General features: G+C 50.3%; 3 protein-coding genes across 20 annotated transcripts in view; 1 reads left to right on the top strand and 2 right to left on the bottom strand.

The window, feature by feature from the left end:
- The window catches only part of SLC13A5 (solute carrier family 13 member 5), a 31,278-nt gene extending 25,089 nt beyond the window's left edge, over positions 1 to 6,189 (top strand). For all 3 annotated transcript variants that reach the window (XM_013981236.3, XM_084985530.1, XM_084985529.1), the window contains one exon: positions 483 to 6,189. In XM_013981236.3, the coding sequence (XP_013836690.3) occupies positions 483 to 608 (126 nt within the window). In that variant the 3' untranslated portion in view covers positions 609 to 6,189. The remainder of the gene's footprint in view (positions 1 to 482) is intronic.
- The window catches only part of FBXO39 (F-box protein 39), a 92,615-nt gene that overhangs the window by 68,729 nt on the left and 9,927 nt on the right, over positions 1 to 13,959 (bottom strand). For 2 of the 4 annotated variants that reach the window (XM_013981237.3, XM_021067713.2), the window contains exon 3: positions 5,860 to 5,947. The exons of the other annotated variants lie outside the window; for them this stretch is intronic. The gene's annotated coding sequence lies outside the window, so the exon portion shown is untranslated. The remainder of the gene's footprint in view (positions 1 to 5,859; positions 5,948 to 13,959) is intronic. 4 annotated transcript variants of the gene reach the window in all.
- Positions 1 to 13,959, bottom strand: part of C12H17orf100 (chromosome 12 C17orf100 homolog) — a 63,322-nt gene that overhangs the window by 39,436 nt on the left and 9,927 nt on the right. For 11 of the 13 annotated variants that reach the window (XM_084985752.1, XM_084985749.1, XM_021067715.2 and 8 more), the window contains exon 3: positions 5,860 to 5,947. The exons of 1 other annotated variant lie outside the window; for it this stretch is intronic. The gene's annotated coding sequence lies outside the window, so the exon portion shown is untranslated. Of the gene's footprint in view, positions 1 to 5,859; positions 5,948 to 10,352; positions 11,015 to 13,959 lie in introns of those variants that run through there. One more of the 13 variants, XM_084985755.1, reaches the window with a different exon arrangement.

The following is a 13,959-nucleotide window of genomic DNA, read 5'->3' on the forward strand; positions in this document are numbered from 1 at the left end:
ACAGAGGTGGGTCTTAGAAACCAGGGACTGTAAACTTAATTCCAATCCCTGGTGGAAAATCTACCACAGGGTTTGAAAGCAATGGTTAGTGAGCATACAAAGAACTCAGAGCAGGCACTGGAAAGGCTGTAGGAGGTTCTGGGAAAGCCAGCATGTGCCTATGGGAGGCTGAAAGCACTGGGGTGAGTGCTGGACCTGGAGTCAGACCTGGGCTCCTCTAATAACTTCCTCGCCTCCCTGAGGCCCAGTTTTCCAAAGGCCCCAGGGAGCCTGGAGAGCCCACCTGTCCAGGCTGATTCTTACTGGACATGAACTGTTCTGCCTGGGAGTGGGGTGAGCACAGAGCAAGGACAGGGGACAGGAGGCCCAGCAAATAGCCTTTGTCTCCTCCTCTCAGAGCACTCATTCCTGCGTCTTATTCACCTTTGTTCTGACAGCCCAGCAGATCCAAGGGTGCTGACTCTAACCTTGTTTTTCTCCAGATGAAAACAGGAGTAGTGATGAACATAATTGGAATTGCCTGTGTATTTCTGGCTGTCAACACCTGGGGACGGGTCATGTTTGACTTGGGCAATTTCCCGGACTGGGCTAATGTGACCTCACACTGAGACTTTGAAAGAACTGCACAACCACGACCACGGCCCCTGCCCTTCTGAGGACTTCCCGACCTTCCAGTATACCTCCAAGCAGAGCTTTGGGGTTCGTGACCCAAGGTGACCCCATGATGTCCACAGCACACAGAGACCCAACCAATGGGCCACATCTTCCTCCATGCCCAGTGTCACAGCTGGAGACAGGCACCTGGAAGGCAGGCTTGGAAGCAAAGGGAGCCTCCCACAAGGCTGCTGGCGCTCATCTTTCCTGGGGGCCTGCCGTCATCTCTGGGATGAGCAGGGTCCTGCCCCCACTCAGCCTTGAGCTAGCCCCACGGCTGGGCTCTGGTGTCCACTCATCATCTAAATGGGAATCAGATCCCAGCTTGGGAGCTGAGAGAAAAACAACCTTCCAGACTCCCAGCTTACCTCGGGCTGCCTCAGATCATGCCTGTCACTCGGAAGGGACAATCCAGCCCAGGATGAGAACACCTAGTCCTGGGCAGCTTCCCACTGCTGGAGTGAGGTTGGGAATCAGAGCCTCCTGGGACCCAGGAGTAGGATGCCACCACCAAAGGACGAGGAATTTGAGCCAATAACTTTCAAATGACACCACCCACAGCACCCCACTGGTAACCTGCTCCATTTTAACTGACAATTTGGACCCCTTCCCAGCTCCGTGGGGGCACCCCCTTCTGCTCCTACGGCCCTTTGTTGTGTGGCTGACATTTGCTGGAATCCGCCCTTTTCTCCCAGGAGGTCAGTTTGGCTCTTCCGGGAGATGCTTTTCCTGCCCCCAAACAGCTGGGGTCACATTCCAAGTATGGGCAGTGATGGCTCCTCTGGGGTGGGGACTCTAGTTCCTCCCTCAGCTGCAGGTCCAGAGAAGATGCTTGTTAACTGCCAAGAGCAGGGCTCCTTCAGAGTTTGTTCGCCATGCAGAGTGTGGGCTCCTCTGGGGAAAGCCTTCCTCTGCTAATACAGCATTGCTGAGAGCATCTAGTGCTGGGTGGGCCCTGAAGATGGCCCTTGCTCATGAATCAGTCTACCTGACATTGATGGGCAAAGACTCCAGAGCAGCCTAAGAGCCTTTAGAACTCCTGTGAGAGACAAACGAGGGACTCCTACTCTGCTACCCGCCGCCAACCCAACTTTCTTTCCTTCTTGCGCTGCTCCACTGAGGGTATTTTTCAGAGCAGAAGAAAGCATGGGAACCCAAGGAACCCCCAACCTCAACCCTAGGACCACACATGTACCACCTGGTTCCCTGGGTGGGATGATTCCTGACCGCCCCATCGGTCTCCCACGGAAGGTGCAGGGCTCCGGCTCGGGCTTTCTGCTGGGTGGGGGGCGGGGGCAGGGGGATGAGCGAACACTTACTCACTGCCCACCTCCACTGAGCTGGGCCTCCCTGCCTCTGGTGTACCTGCTAGTTATCTCATTCGTTGTCTGCAGCAGCCTGTGAGATAGGCGGGCGTTATTAACCTCCTCTGTCTTTCATTAATTCTGGGGCTCAGAGAGGCCACACTGTGTCCAAAGTCAAACATCCAGTTAGTGGCAGCTGAGGTTCCAGTCCAGATCTTCCACTGCCGTGTCCACTGCTGCTTCCTAGCCATTAAGGGCCTTGGCCTTATAGGGCCTGTAGGGAAAAGTGGCTGGCCAGCTGCATATCCACCCCAAGGCCCTGCCTGCTCAGGGATCATCAACAAGAGTGTCTTTCTGCAGCTTCCTCTGAGATGGGCTCAGGTCAGTCTTTGGACAGACAGGGCTGGTCTTTGCCTAAAGAAGCAAAGCCTTTGTTTGGAGACAGCAGTATGGAAATGGCTACCTGCTCCCCCACCAAGGCAGAACTGACCCACTGCTATATCAAGCCCCTACACTGCTGCTGCTGACTGCCTCATCAGTGAGGACTCCCAAGGACTTGCACTGCCCGCTGGGTCCAGTGCTGGCCCTATGGCGGATCCACAGCAGGCCACCACAAGTGTGGTTGGTAAATAAATGACTGGTCAGTGTGGTCAATTAGATCCACGCCTGCTGGCAATGGCAAGGTCAGTGAAGGTCATCCAAAGTGGGCAGTGAAGGATGAGTAGAACTGGCCAGCTGATGGGGGAGGATGTGGTGGGGTGGGGGTAAGGGTGAGGGGATTCTATCTGATTGGGGGATGAAAAGAAAGCTGGGTGGGGTTTCAGGAGAGCAGACCCCAGGTTGAGGAGGCTGACCAAAGGCTGTTTCTAAACTTCTCTGGACGTTGGCTGGAGCGGCACTAACATTTATGGTCAGTGCCAATCAGGATTACATTTGGCTGCAAATGAGAGAAAAACCTAGCTAACAGTGGCTTAAACCATAAAGGTATTTAATGTTTACTTAACAAGAAGTCTGGAGGAAGACAGTTGCTGGCACTGGTCCAGCAGCTCACTTGGGCCACCTATGGTCCACTCTGCCATCTTAAGGGCATCAAGCCTTTACTGTCATGCTTGACCCTCATGCTATACACATCTGCACTGAAGGCAGCAAGGAAGAAAGGTGTGAGGGACGGGGGCACGATGGCACCTAATGCATCTCTCCTGTTTATTAGGAAAGCAAAATCTTTCTCAGAAACCTCTGCATGCTTCCCTTTGTGTCTTAGTGACCAGAACTAAATCACATGCCCACCCTCAGGCCAATCATTGACAAAGGGGAACTGGAATATTATGAGACAAATTAGGACTCATCTCTCTTTTTCCATGCAGTTCAGCAGAAACACGTTTCTAGGAAGGAAGAGAGGATGAGTTTCTCTGGTCAAGGGCTTCACCTCTGCCTTCCTCCCAGAGAACCGCTGGATTGGGAGGCTGGAGTCTGCGTCATGGACCATGCTCAGTCCTGACGTCTGATACAGAGCAAGTCAGTCTACTCCCTGGGCCTCAGTTTCCATCAGGAAGAGGCTGGGCTAGGGCACCTGTAAGGGCCTTTCTCCAGAGTCACCTGCCTGGGCCAGGTGCAGCCCCTGCCCCATCCCCATGTGTCTCAGCTTAAAGTCTCTTCCATGGCCCACTCCCTGCCCCCATCTGGGTCCTAGCCGTTTGCTGAAAGCCCCCAGCCCTTTTTCCCATTGATATTTTGTCTCTTGCACCTTTTGAAGACATAAGACCCTGATTTCTCTCTTAGCCTGAATCAGACATTTGGGCCCAAGGTTAGCTGAACACATAATCCTGCCTAAGATCACTCCCTGAACTGTTTTCCCAGGCACTTATGACTCCACAAGGATCTTATGCACTCCAGGTTCCTTATCCTTTGATCCCAGAATTGGGATCCTTCCCCAACCCTCTGTCCTGAGAACTTCCTTAGGGACAGACCTGGGCCTCCTCCTCTGGCAAAGCCAGTGAGCAGGGCACTTCCCTGGGACAGGTAAAGTCTTCTCCCCACCATCCCTCACACACAAAAGAATGGGTAGTGAGACTTCTGCTCAGGACTCCAACCAAGGAGTCAGATCACTAGCACAGAGTCCAATTCTCAAAATGAATATGGACATTCTCAGGTAGGATCCTTGATGGCATGTTCTTGTTTGTGGAAATAAAGACCAAATGCTGGACTGTCTGGCTAAAAACTACATATGGCAGTCCTATTCTTAGCGCAGAACTCCCACTTCTCGGTACTCTCTCCCTTGGTCCCACATCCTCTTAAAAGGCTTGTCTCCCAACCTACTAAGGAAATTTTTTTTTTTTTTTTGTCTTTTTGTCTTTTTTTTGTTGTTGTTGTTGTTGCTATTTCTTGGGCCGCTCCCGCGGCATATGAAGGTTCCCAGGCTAGGGGTTGAATCGGAGCTGTAGCCACCGGCCTACACCAGAGCCACAGTAACACGGGATCTGAGCCGCGTCTGCGACCTACACCACAGCTCACGGCAACGCCGGATCGTTAACCCACTGAGCAAGGGCAGGGACCGAACCCGCAACCTCATGGTTCCTAGTCGGATTCGTTAACCACTGCGCCACGATGGGAACTCCTTTTTTTTTTTTTTTGTCTTTTCTAAGGAAATTTTTTACACGTTAATATATATTATAGATATATAGCCCATCAATATAAATCTTCCACACCATGGGATGGGTTTTTTCATTCTTCAACAGAAAGCTTATCATTTTTGGCTGAAATCCTTGCAATGAGATAGATATCTGGTTTATCTCCCTTGGTGTTCTAAGCCAGGATTCAGGTTCTCACTTCCCTGCCCCAGGAAGGCCTTCCAGCTGCTTCCTGGATATGCTTGTGCAAATGCCCACTTCCACCCTCAGAGACACTGGCTGCTCCTGGCAGTCTTAGAGCAGCATTTATGTCCCTGCGTCCAGCCACCAGGGGTTGAGAAATAGGACAATTCAATCTCAGAATGCTCTGTTACTCAAGACATTTTAACTATTTTTATATCTAAAAAGTTGAAAGAAATTCCAATAGCACAAAAAAGTATGGAGACCTGTCCCTCCAGGATCAGATTTCGACATTTGTCTTTTTTTTTTTTTTTTAAGGCTATACCTGCAGCATATGGAGGTTCCCAGGCTAAGGGGTGAATCAGAGCTGTAGCTGCTGTCCCACACCACAGCCACAGCAACATGTTATCCGAGCTGCAAGCTGCGTCTGCGACCTACACCATAGTTCACGGCAATGCTGCATCTTTAACCCAGTGAGCAGTGCCATGGATCGAACCCACATCTTCATGGATACTAGTCGGGTTCGTTAACCACTGAGCCACAACAGGAACTCCCAGGATCAGCCTTTGAGACCTCCATGCCCCTCCAGAAGGGCAACCACTGTCCAATAGTTTCTTACATGTGCTTGCAGAAATGCTACATATACATTCGGCCTTTGGGAATTGGTTTCAGGACCCCCATGGGTACCAAAATTTTTGGATGCTCAAGTTCCCTATGTAAAATGGCCTCGCATAGTTGACCCTCCCTAATCCGTGGTCCTGTATGGTGACTGGTTGAATCCATAGATGCAGAACTCACAGATTCGGAGGGCAGACCGTCTGCAAGTTTAGGTGCTAGAATCATGTCCTCTTTGTCAAACCGGGAGTAAACTACATACATTTCCTGCCCTTGTTTCCACTCCTCCTCCTTAATTTAGTTGGAGAGTATTCCACTTCAGGACATATTAAGTTCGACCTTTTCCCCTCATTCAATAGTTAAAATTTAAATTGAGATACGATTAAATTCAGCAAAATGCACAGACCTTAAGTGTAAAATTCAATGATTTAGACAACTGTATACAACATGTAAGCAACACCCCACTTCCATCTCCTTACCTTAAGAAGCTTCTCTTGTCCCTTCCAGGAGTCTGTACCTTCTTCAAGCAACCACTATCTGATTTCTGTCACCAGGGGTTGGTTTTGCCTGTTGAAATTCATGTCAGTGGAATCATACAGTACATACTCGTGTCTGATTTATTTTGCCTAACAAAATGCTTTAGAAATTCACTCCCGTTGTGTGTATCTATTCATTACTTTTGTCACTGTTGCTAAGTGGTGTTCCAGGGTATGAACACGTCACGATTTGTTTATTCTCCTTTGATGGACATTTGGTTTGCTCCAGGTGAGGGCTATCTGAATAAAGCTGTTTTAAAATTCTCTGCACAAGTCTTTTTGTGGACCTATGCTTTCATTTGTCTTGGTTGTGTGCCGAGGAGAAAGCCTCAGTCTTTTTAAAAAGCTGCATAGTGTTCCATTGTAAGTGTATACCATATAATAAACAAGGCCCCTGTTGATGGGCATTTGGGTCATTTCCAATCTTTTGTGTGTACTGTGATAAACATGTCTGTACCTCTATCTTTATAAACCTATGTGAGCAGAATACTCTCCTAGAGTGGCATATTGGATGAAATATGGGACAGATATTGCCAGCCTGTTTCCCAAAAAGGCTGGACTGCGCATGAGACCACATTCTCACACGGCCCGAGTAACTCCGTGTATAATCAAACTTCTCAGTCTTTGCTACTCTGACAGCTGCAAAATGCTATCTCATGATTTTTATTTTCGTTTCTTTAAATTGCAAGTAAGGTTGAGCATTTTTTCACATGTTTATAATCCACTTGTGTATCTTTTATTGTAAACTCCCCTTTTCCTACTTTTCGAGAGTTTCTTAAAAAGCCCTTTTCTTAGTCACTTATAAGAACTTTTTTTTTTTTCCTTTTTTGATTTTTAGGGCCGTACCTGTGGCACATGGAGATTCCCAGGCTAGAATTGGAGCTGCAGCTGCTGGCCTACGCCACAGCCACAGCAATGCCAGATCCGAGCCGCGTCTGCGACCTACACCACAGTTTGAAGCAATGCCAGACCCTTGACCCACTGATTGAGGCCAGGAATCGAACCCACATCCTCATGGATACTAGTCGGGTTCGTTTCTGCTGTGCCACAATGGGAACTCCCCAAGAACTCTTTCAGTCATTTGTCATAAAAATATAGTGTGTGTTACAATCTGATGAAATTCTGTGTTTATTCTTCTTTTTAATCCTCCCTGCCTCCTGCTCCCAGCTATTCTCACATATTTTTCCATAAGAATTTCTGAATCAGCTTCTCTAGTTCCAATAAAAACCTGGCTGGCAGTTACCTCTCTGGCTATCTCTCCTACCACTCTGCCTCACTCTCTAGGGTTTCTTGACCTCAGCATAATTGGCATTTCAGACTAAGTAAATCTTTGTTGTAGGAAGCTGTCTGTACACTGTGGGATGTCCAGCAGATCCTGGCTTCTATTCATTAGATGCCAAGAGCAACCCTGCACCCCCCCCACCCCCAGTTGTGACAATGAAAAATATCTCCAGGCATCACCAAATGTCTGAGAACCACTGACTCGCTCTGATTTAGCTACACAGGCCTCCTCGCTGCTCTAATAGTATCCAAAGTACACTCCTGCCCCATCACCTCCTTTAAATCTCTGCTCAGATGTTACTACTCCTCGGCCCATTATAAACTGTAACTCCCCACCCGCTTCCCACTCTCTATACTGTCTTTGATTTTTTTTCTCTATTGCATTTTTTATCTAATGTACTATATAATTTACTTATATTGTCTCTCTCCCCTCTTTAAGAATTTAAGCCCATGAGGGCAAGGATTTTTGGTCTCTTCTGTTCTCTCCTATATTCCCTGTGCCTAAAAACGTGCCTGCTACATAGTAGGTGCTCCATAAACACTGAATGAATGAATGAATCATAACAGATCTATAGATGAGGTTAGATGAGAAATGATATCTTTATAATATTGACCCATCTTATACAACAAAATGGTGTTTTTCCATACATTAAGCCTTTCCTTTATATCCTCCTGTAAAGTTTAAAAGTTTCTTACAAATAAGAAATACTAAATGTTTTTTGCAGTAAGCATCTGTCCAGCCTGTCTTTTCCCATCAGTGGCCTTGGAAAGCTGAACTATCTGACTCACAAGGTAGTGAGCCAGACTGCCAGCACAGAGCCAGGCCCCACGGACTTGCCTGGTTGGTCACCCTTGGGCCTGTGGTCATGTCCAGAGGACCCTCACTGTCTCTCTTCCCCACCACCCAGCCCTGAGCACTTCCTCACAGACTGCTGGGAGGGCCTCTGTCTTGGCTGATGGTACTTCCTAGGCATCCATTTCTGTCCACCTCCCTGAAAGGGTTCCAGCGAAGGGACATTGAAGAGATATTGCTCAGCACAATCCCAGAGACCCAATGGCTCATTCTGAGCTCTCCTGGGGGGCTGAGGGTGACCTTACCTTTCCTGGTCAGCTCCCTAGCCTAATGAGAGGGACTCGTGCTAAGGGATGGACTGTCCAGCTGAGCAGGGATGTTGGAGGAGAGGCTGATTTTGGCGGCTCTGAGAGGACAGAGAAAGAGGGGACCGCCTTCCCTTTCTCTGTTTCCCTGCACCCTTCCAGATGGGCCTCTGCTTCCCCTCCCATGGCACTTCCACCCAGGCCCGATGTGTGTGGGGCGGGGAGGGATGGGGAGACCTGAGGCACAGCTGAGCTCCAAACCTTCTCTCTAGCTATGGACTCTTGCCTATGAGACAATAACCCTTCCATGGTCTGAGAGCTCTGGGCTGGGCATGCGGTGGGCACTTGGTAAAGGGGGTTGCTCTTACATCATCAGCCATTGCTGCCACTCCTAGGGTCTCACTTCTGGTAGAGCCAATGAGGATGCCCATTGGGACCACATGAGCCCCAAGGCCACAATGACTGTACCCACGGCAGCCTGTAAATGGATCTGAAGCCGTGACCTGCTACCACCCCAGGGAAGGAGTAAGACCTTTAGAAGCAGTAAGCTCCAGAAGTTACCAGTCCCCCTTCTCTTGTGTGAGTCAAAATAGAGCACGATGGTGCTTGTGAGGTGAGACCAGGGGCACTGGTCTACAAAGTGATGTGTGGTGTCCTGCCTGCCCTGCCCCTGGCTGGGCCTTCCACTGTTCTGGGGATGGAGATGGCGCAGCTACCCTACTCAGAGCCCAGAGCGGGAGCTGGAGCTGGAGCTGGTGGGCAGTCCTGGGCTGTCTCAGAGGCTTGGCAGGGGGGCCCTGTAGCTCGCAGGGAGGCGGGGAGGGAGGCAGGCTCCTGCCCACTGTAGGGCTGCGGCAGTGTCCTGTGGTTCACCACTTCACATTTATAGCTCCAGTGCCTCTCAGTTTACTGTCCCTGCGGTGGGAGGCCTGGCTCTCTGGAAACTGCAGTTGTGGCTAGTTGGGTGCCTGCCTGAGTGCTGAGCTGTGAGGGAGGCTCAGAAGCTTCCCAGGACGGTGAGCCTCAGCCCCAGCTCCCACCTCAGGCTTGCCCTGGTCTCTTCCTAGAATCAGGCTGGAGACTGGAGGGAGCTGCCAGGATACTGAGGGTCACCTGGTACCCCTCACCCAACTGGCCCTGTGTGAGGAGCAGGAACTTTGCCAGAGAGTGGGGTGCTCCCTAAGGCCATGGGACTCTAGGGCGAGAGAGCTGATGGAGGAGGTGAGGTGAGCAGGGAGACTACAGACGGAGGCTCACAAATCCAGGGCTGAGATGCCCGAAGCTTGAGCCTTGAGAGCACACAGGAAGCATGGAGCTGCTGCTCTCCGATCTGAATTTCTCACCCTGCCAGCTTTCACACATGGCCCCAGTGCCAGAATGGCCGGCCCTGGGCTTTCTCTGCCTCTGGTGTGGCCCCCAGCTGACCCAAGCAGGTGTAGCTGTCTGGCCAGGGACAGGTCTGAGGCTGAGAGGATGGGAGGTAGGAGAGCTGTCTAGGTGCTGGCAGGGCCAGGACCAGGACAGGGACCGTGAGCCTCACTCCAAAGACCATTCTCCTCACTGTGCCATGTAGGAGTTTTGTCTGAACTAGGGAGTGTGGTCCTGCTGGCCTCAGAGACCTGGGAGGAACAGGGCCTGGCTCCTGTGCCCCAGCCGTCAATCTGCCCTTCTCTGGCTCAGTGAGGGCCACCCAGTCACCTGGCAAGATGGACGTGCCCTTGCTCTTCCCCTCCCCCACACCACAGGCCATCAGCCCTGACTCTGGCCTGCTTCTCTGGACTCAGGGATTAGAAGGGCAGTTCAGAGAGGGAGGGAGGGAGTCTGGGGCCAGGCATGAGACAGGCCTCTGGGCTGTCTGGAAGCTCTCACCCTGCAATCGAGGGAAACCCCAAAGAGCAAACAGGGGTGGGGATAGGGGCAGGTAGGGCCATGATTACCGGGTAGGGTGTAGAAGGGCCTTGTGGGAGGGTAGGGCCCACCTTGGGGAGGTGAGGTAGGAGGGCAGTCACTGAAAAACAGAGCTGATTGTCATATAAATAGAACACCTATGGGGTGTGTTTCTTTTTTAAAGTTAGGATTTATTTCAGTGTTCCCTTCCTCAGCAAACATCCCCGGCCTGCCAGCCCTCAGTGGTTTAAGCCTGGCAACTTGGACAGCTGGCTGGTTCAGGTCATGGTGCCCTGGGTCTGTGAAGGGAAGAGCAATTCAGTGCTACATTTACTGACCCCTGTGCTGAGAGATGGGGTCACAGGGAAGAATCAGGTTCTGTCCCTGCCCCCAAGGGTATACCCAAGTAAACAACCCTACTGACTGTACAGGACCCGACGGGGTTAACTGTGTGAGTCAGGAAAGCCTTCCCGGGCCCTATCCTAGGTGTAGTTTTGAAGAATGAACAGTTTTTCAGACTCTCCTTTTTTCTTGCAACGAACAGTAAGCAGCCACTATGTGCCAGGTGTCAAACTAGTAACAAAGAGATAGGACACAGGCCCTGCTCTGAGAAGTCTATTTGGAAAGTCATGTGAATGGTGACAAGAAGATTAAATGTTAAAAAAGAAGTGCAGGAGTTCCCGTTGTGGCGCAGTGGAAACGAATCTGACAGGGAACCATGAGGTTGCGAGTTCGATCCTCGGCCTCACTCAGGAAGTTAAGGATTTGGTATTGCTGTGGCTCTGGTGTAGGCCGGCAGCTGTAGCTCTGATTCGACCCCTAGCCTGGGAACCTCCATATGCCGTGGGTGCAGCACTAAAAAGCAAAAAAAAAAAAAAAGAAAAGTGCAGGAGTGTGTGCTCAAAGGGCAGAGGAAGGAACTGTCCGTCCTACGTGAGGACACGAGAGCAGGGGTCTGTGCAGGGAGCTGGCTGAGGCAAAGCCAAGCCATGTGTAGCAGGAGAGCTGTGCGAAGACAGGTACTGGGATTGGGATTTCTTAGGCCCAAGTGCTTAGAGAGTTGCTGGGTTGTGAAGCTGCCAAGGCCCAGATGGCAGCAGGCCTGGTGGTTTCAGGCCAGCTGCCTATGGATGAGCCATGTGATCTGTGGGAGTTTGGACAATTGGGTTCCAGCTCCCACTCCTTCACACATGAGCTGGGTGGCCTGGAGCCCCACACTTCACCTTTCTGAGCTCCTTTTCCTCACGTCTAAGGTGGAAATTGTAACACTAGTAGGCCACACCTACTTGGCAGGTGATACATGTGAAGGGCTTCTGACACAGCCCGGTTCTGCAGTTTATGGATGAATGGGAGCTAGTCCATCTCCCCCACAGGGCTACCTGGAGGCAGGAACGGGTGTGTGGGGCCACGTGGAGGAGGGGGAAGTGGGGCTCCAGGTCTGTGGGCAGGGATCCACCCCCTGTCCTGCTCTGTCAGAGGCACCTTTGTGGGGCTGAGAGGTGGTGTTCTTTGGTGGAGCTCAAGGCTGGGAGGGGGCCTTAATTAGCCCAGGCCTGGTTAGTCACAGGGCCCATCTGTGTAAGCCTGGCTGGCTCATGCTCCTTCGATTCTCCTTTCCCCCCTTTTCCTCTAGGCAATGCCAGCCTATCTGTGACAACCGTGCCCAATAGCCAGGGCTTGGCCTATCTGACCCTGGGACCCTGGTCAGGGTCTAGGGGAGAGCAGAGCTCAGAAATCCAGAGTGCAAAGGCCTGACCAAGCACGGCCGACCTGCTCCAAGGATGGCTCTCCCTCAGCTCTCCAGGCCCCCGGTTTAGGCCTGAGGCTCCAGTTGGCAAAGCCTCACAAGCATTGGTGGTCTTTCTGAGAGCCCAGTGCTGACCTGGCCTTCGTGCCTGCTGCCCTGGGAGGGGCTCCACCAGGATGGGTCTTGTGAAAGGCCAGCTACCTGCCAGTGCTTGGCATCCAAAATAGAATCTGGAGGGGCAGCAAAACCTTTAATTCAATGTGTCTCAACAGCAGGTCGGTGTGGGGATAGCTATGATCTGACTGGTCTTGAGCTATAATTATGGAGTCAGAATGAAAAATTACAGGCATTGTGTGGGCTTGTTTTAAATATAATGTAATCCATACCGTCCTCTCTCTTATTTGCTAGATTTGAGGTGGAGTCTTTGGTAGTTGGCACAGGTTCTGTCTGACGTGTGGCAGATAAAAATGGCCCTTGCCCAGCAAGGAGGGCATGGCAGGAGGCCTCCCCAGACCCTTAATGTTCCCGATGGCTCAGGGCCCTAACCCACAAGCACACGTGTGCAGGGGTCCGTGCAGGTCTCTGTGCTGTTCCCATTATCTGTAGGCTGCATCTCCCAACTGGGCTTTGTCTCCAGCCTCCCCCAGCTAGGCCGCCAGAAACATATCCGTAAAACAACAGTCTTGAGGCTTAAGAACCCATTAATGGCACCCCTCTGTCTACAGGGCAAACCCGAACTCTTGAGATTTTTCAGGTCTTGGCCCCAAACCACCTTTCAGCCTCAAGTCTAGGAACAAAGAGCAGCTATAGAATAGAGATGAAGTACAGAACAGAGATGAAGCACCCTAGGTTCCAAGAACGTGGGATTAAACTCAGGCTCCACATCACATGAGCTGAGTGTGAATCTGGGCGGGTTATATCATCTGTGGGCCTTGGCTCCCACACTACCATAGACTGTTGTAAGGATGGAATGAGATAACACACTCCTGGGGGGACCCCAGGCACACCCCCTTTCCTTACTGAGTCTCAGTTTACCTGTTAAAAGGAATTAATAGGCTGTATTTCAAATCAGTACATGTTTTTAAAAATATTTGTGGGAGTTACCTTCTGGAGCAGTGGGTTAAGGATCTGGCATTGTCACTGCAGCAGCTAGGGTCACTGCTGTGGCATGGTTCGATCCCTGGCCTGGGAACTTCCACATACCACAGGCACAGCCAAAAATAAATAAATAAACAAACAAATAAATAAATAAGTTATTTCTTCATGCAGTTGTGTGGTGAGATTGGCATGTGTTATCAGTTCAAGCTTTCAGCAAAGCAAAATAGAAAGACTAAAGGTATGTTTATACCTTATGAATATGAATTTAATCTATGGGAAAATTCAAATTGTGGACAAAGATTTGTATTTAAAAGATGTCTACTTCAGTGTATTTTTATATTCTTGAAAAACTAAAAATATAAATGCCCAACATTTGGATAATGACAGCATTTACGGTGTATCCACTTAAAACTCTTCTGCAGTAAGTAAAGGTGTTTATGGAGAATATTTCATTATATTGAAATGCTTATAATCTAACTTAAAGTGAATAAAGCAGATACAAAATTGTACATACTATATGACCTCAGAAATAATAAAAATATATGTGACCACAGGAAAAAACGTTGAGATGGAAATGTAACAGCAGTTATTTTTTGTGAATCTACAATATTACACTTCCTTCTTTATTATTTTCTACATTTTCAGAATATTTAAGAATGGCCAGGAGTTCCTGTCCTGAGGATGGAGAGCCTAGAACACATAACTGGAGGGGGTTGCTGAGGGACGGCCTGGTCATTCCCAGCCATTTCTCTGGAGGTCAGCCCAGCTGAGGCCACCTGGGGAGATGGAGGAGGCTCCTGATGAGCCCCCACTGGAAGGAAGGACCTCATCTGAGTTTACCGGGGAGGGAGGCCTTAGAGGCCAGTGGCTAGTGTCTGGGTCCAGCCAGCAGCTTGTCAGGGCTCATCCAGGACCTCCATGAATCAGCCATG

This window comes from Sus scrofa, chromosome 12 (genome assembly GCF_054392235.1).
Source record: "Sus scrofa isolate SSC_HxYL_T2T_F1_AM1 chromosome 12, Sscrofa_HxYL_maternal_Yorkshire_Landrace_v2.0, whole genome shotgun sequence".
Classification (NCBI taxonomy): domain Eukaryota; kingdom Metazoa; phylum Chordata; class Mammalia; order Artiodactyla; family Suidae; genus Sus; species Sus scrofa.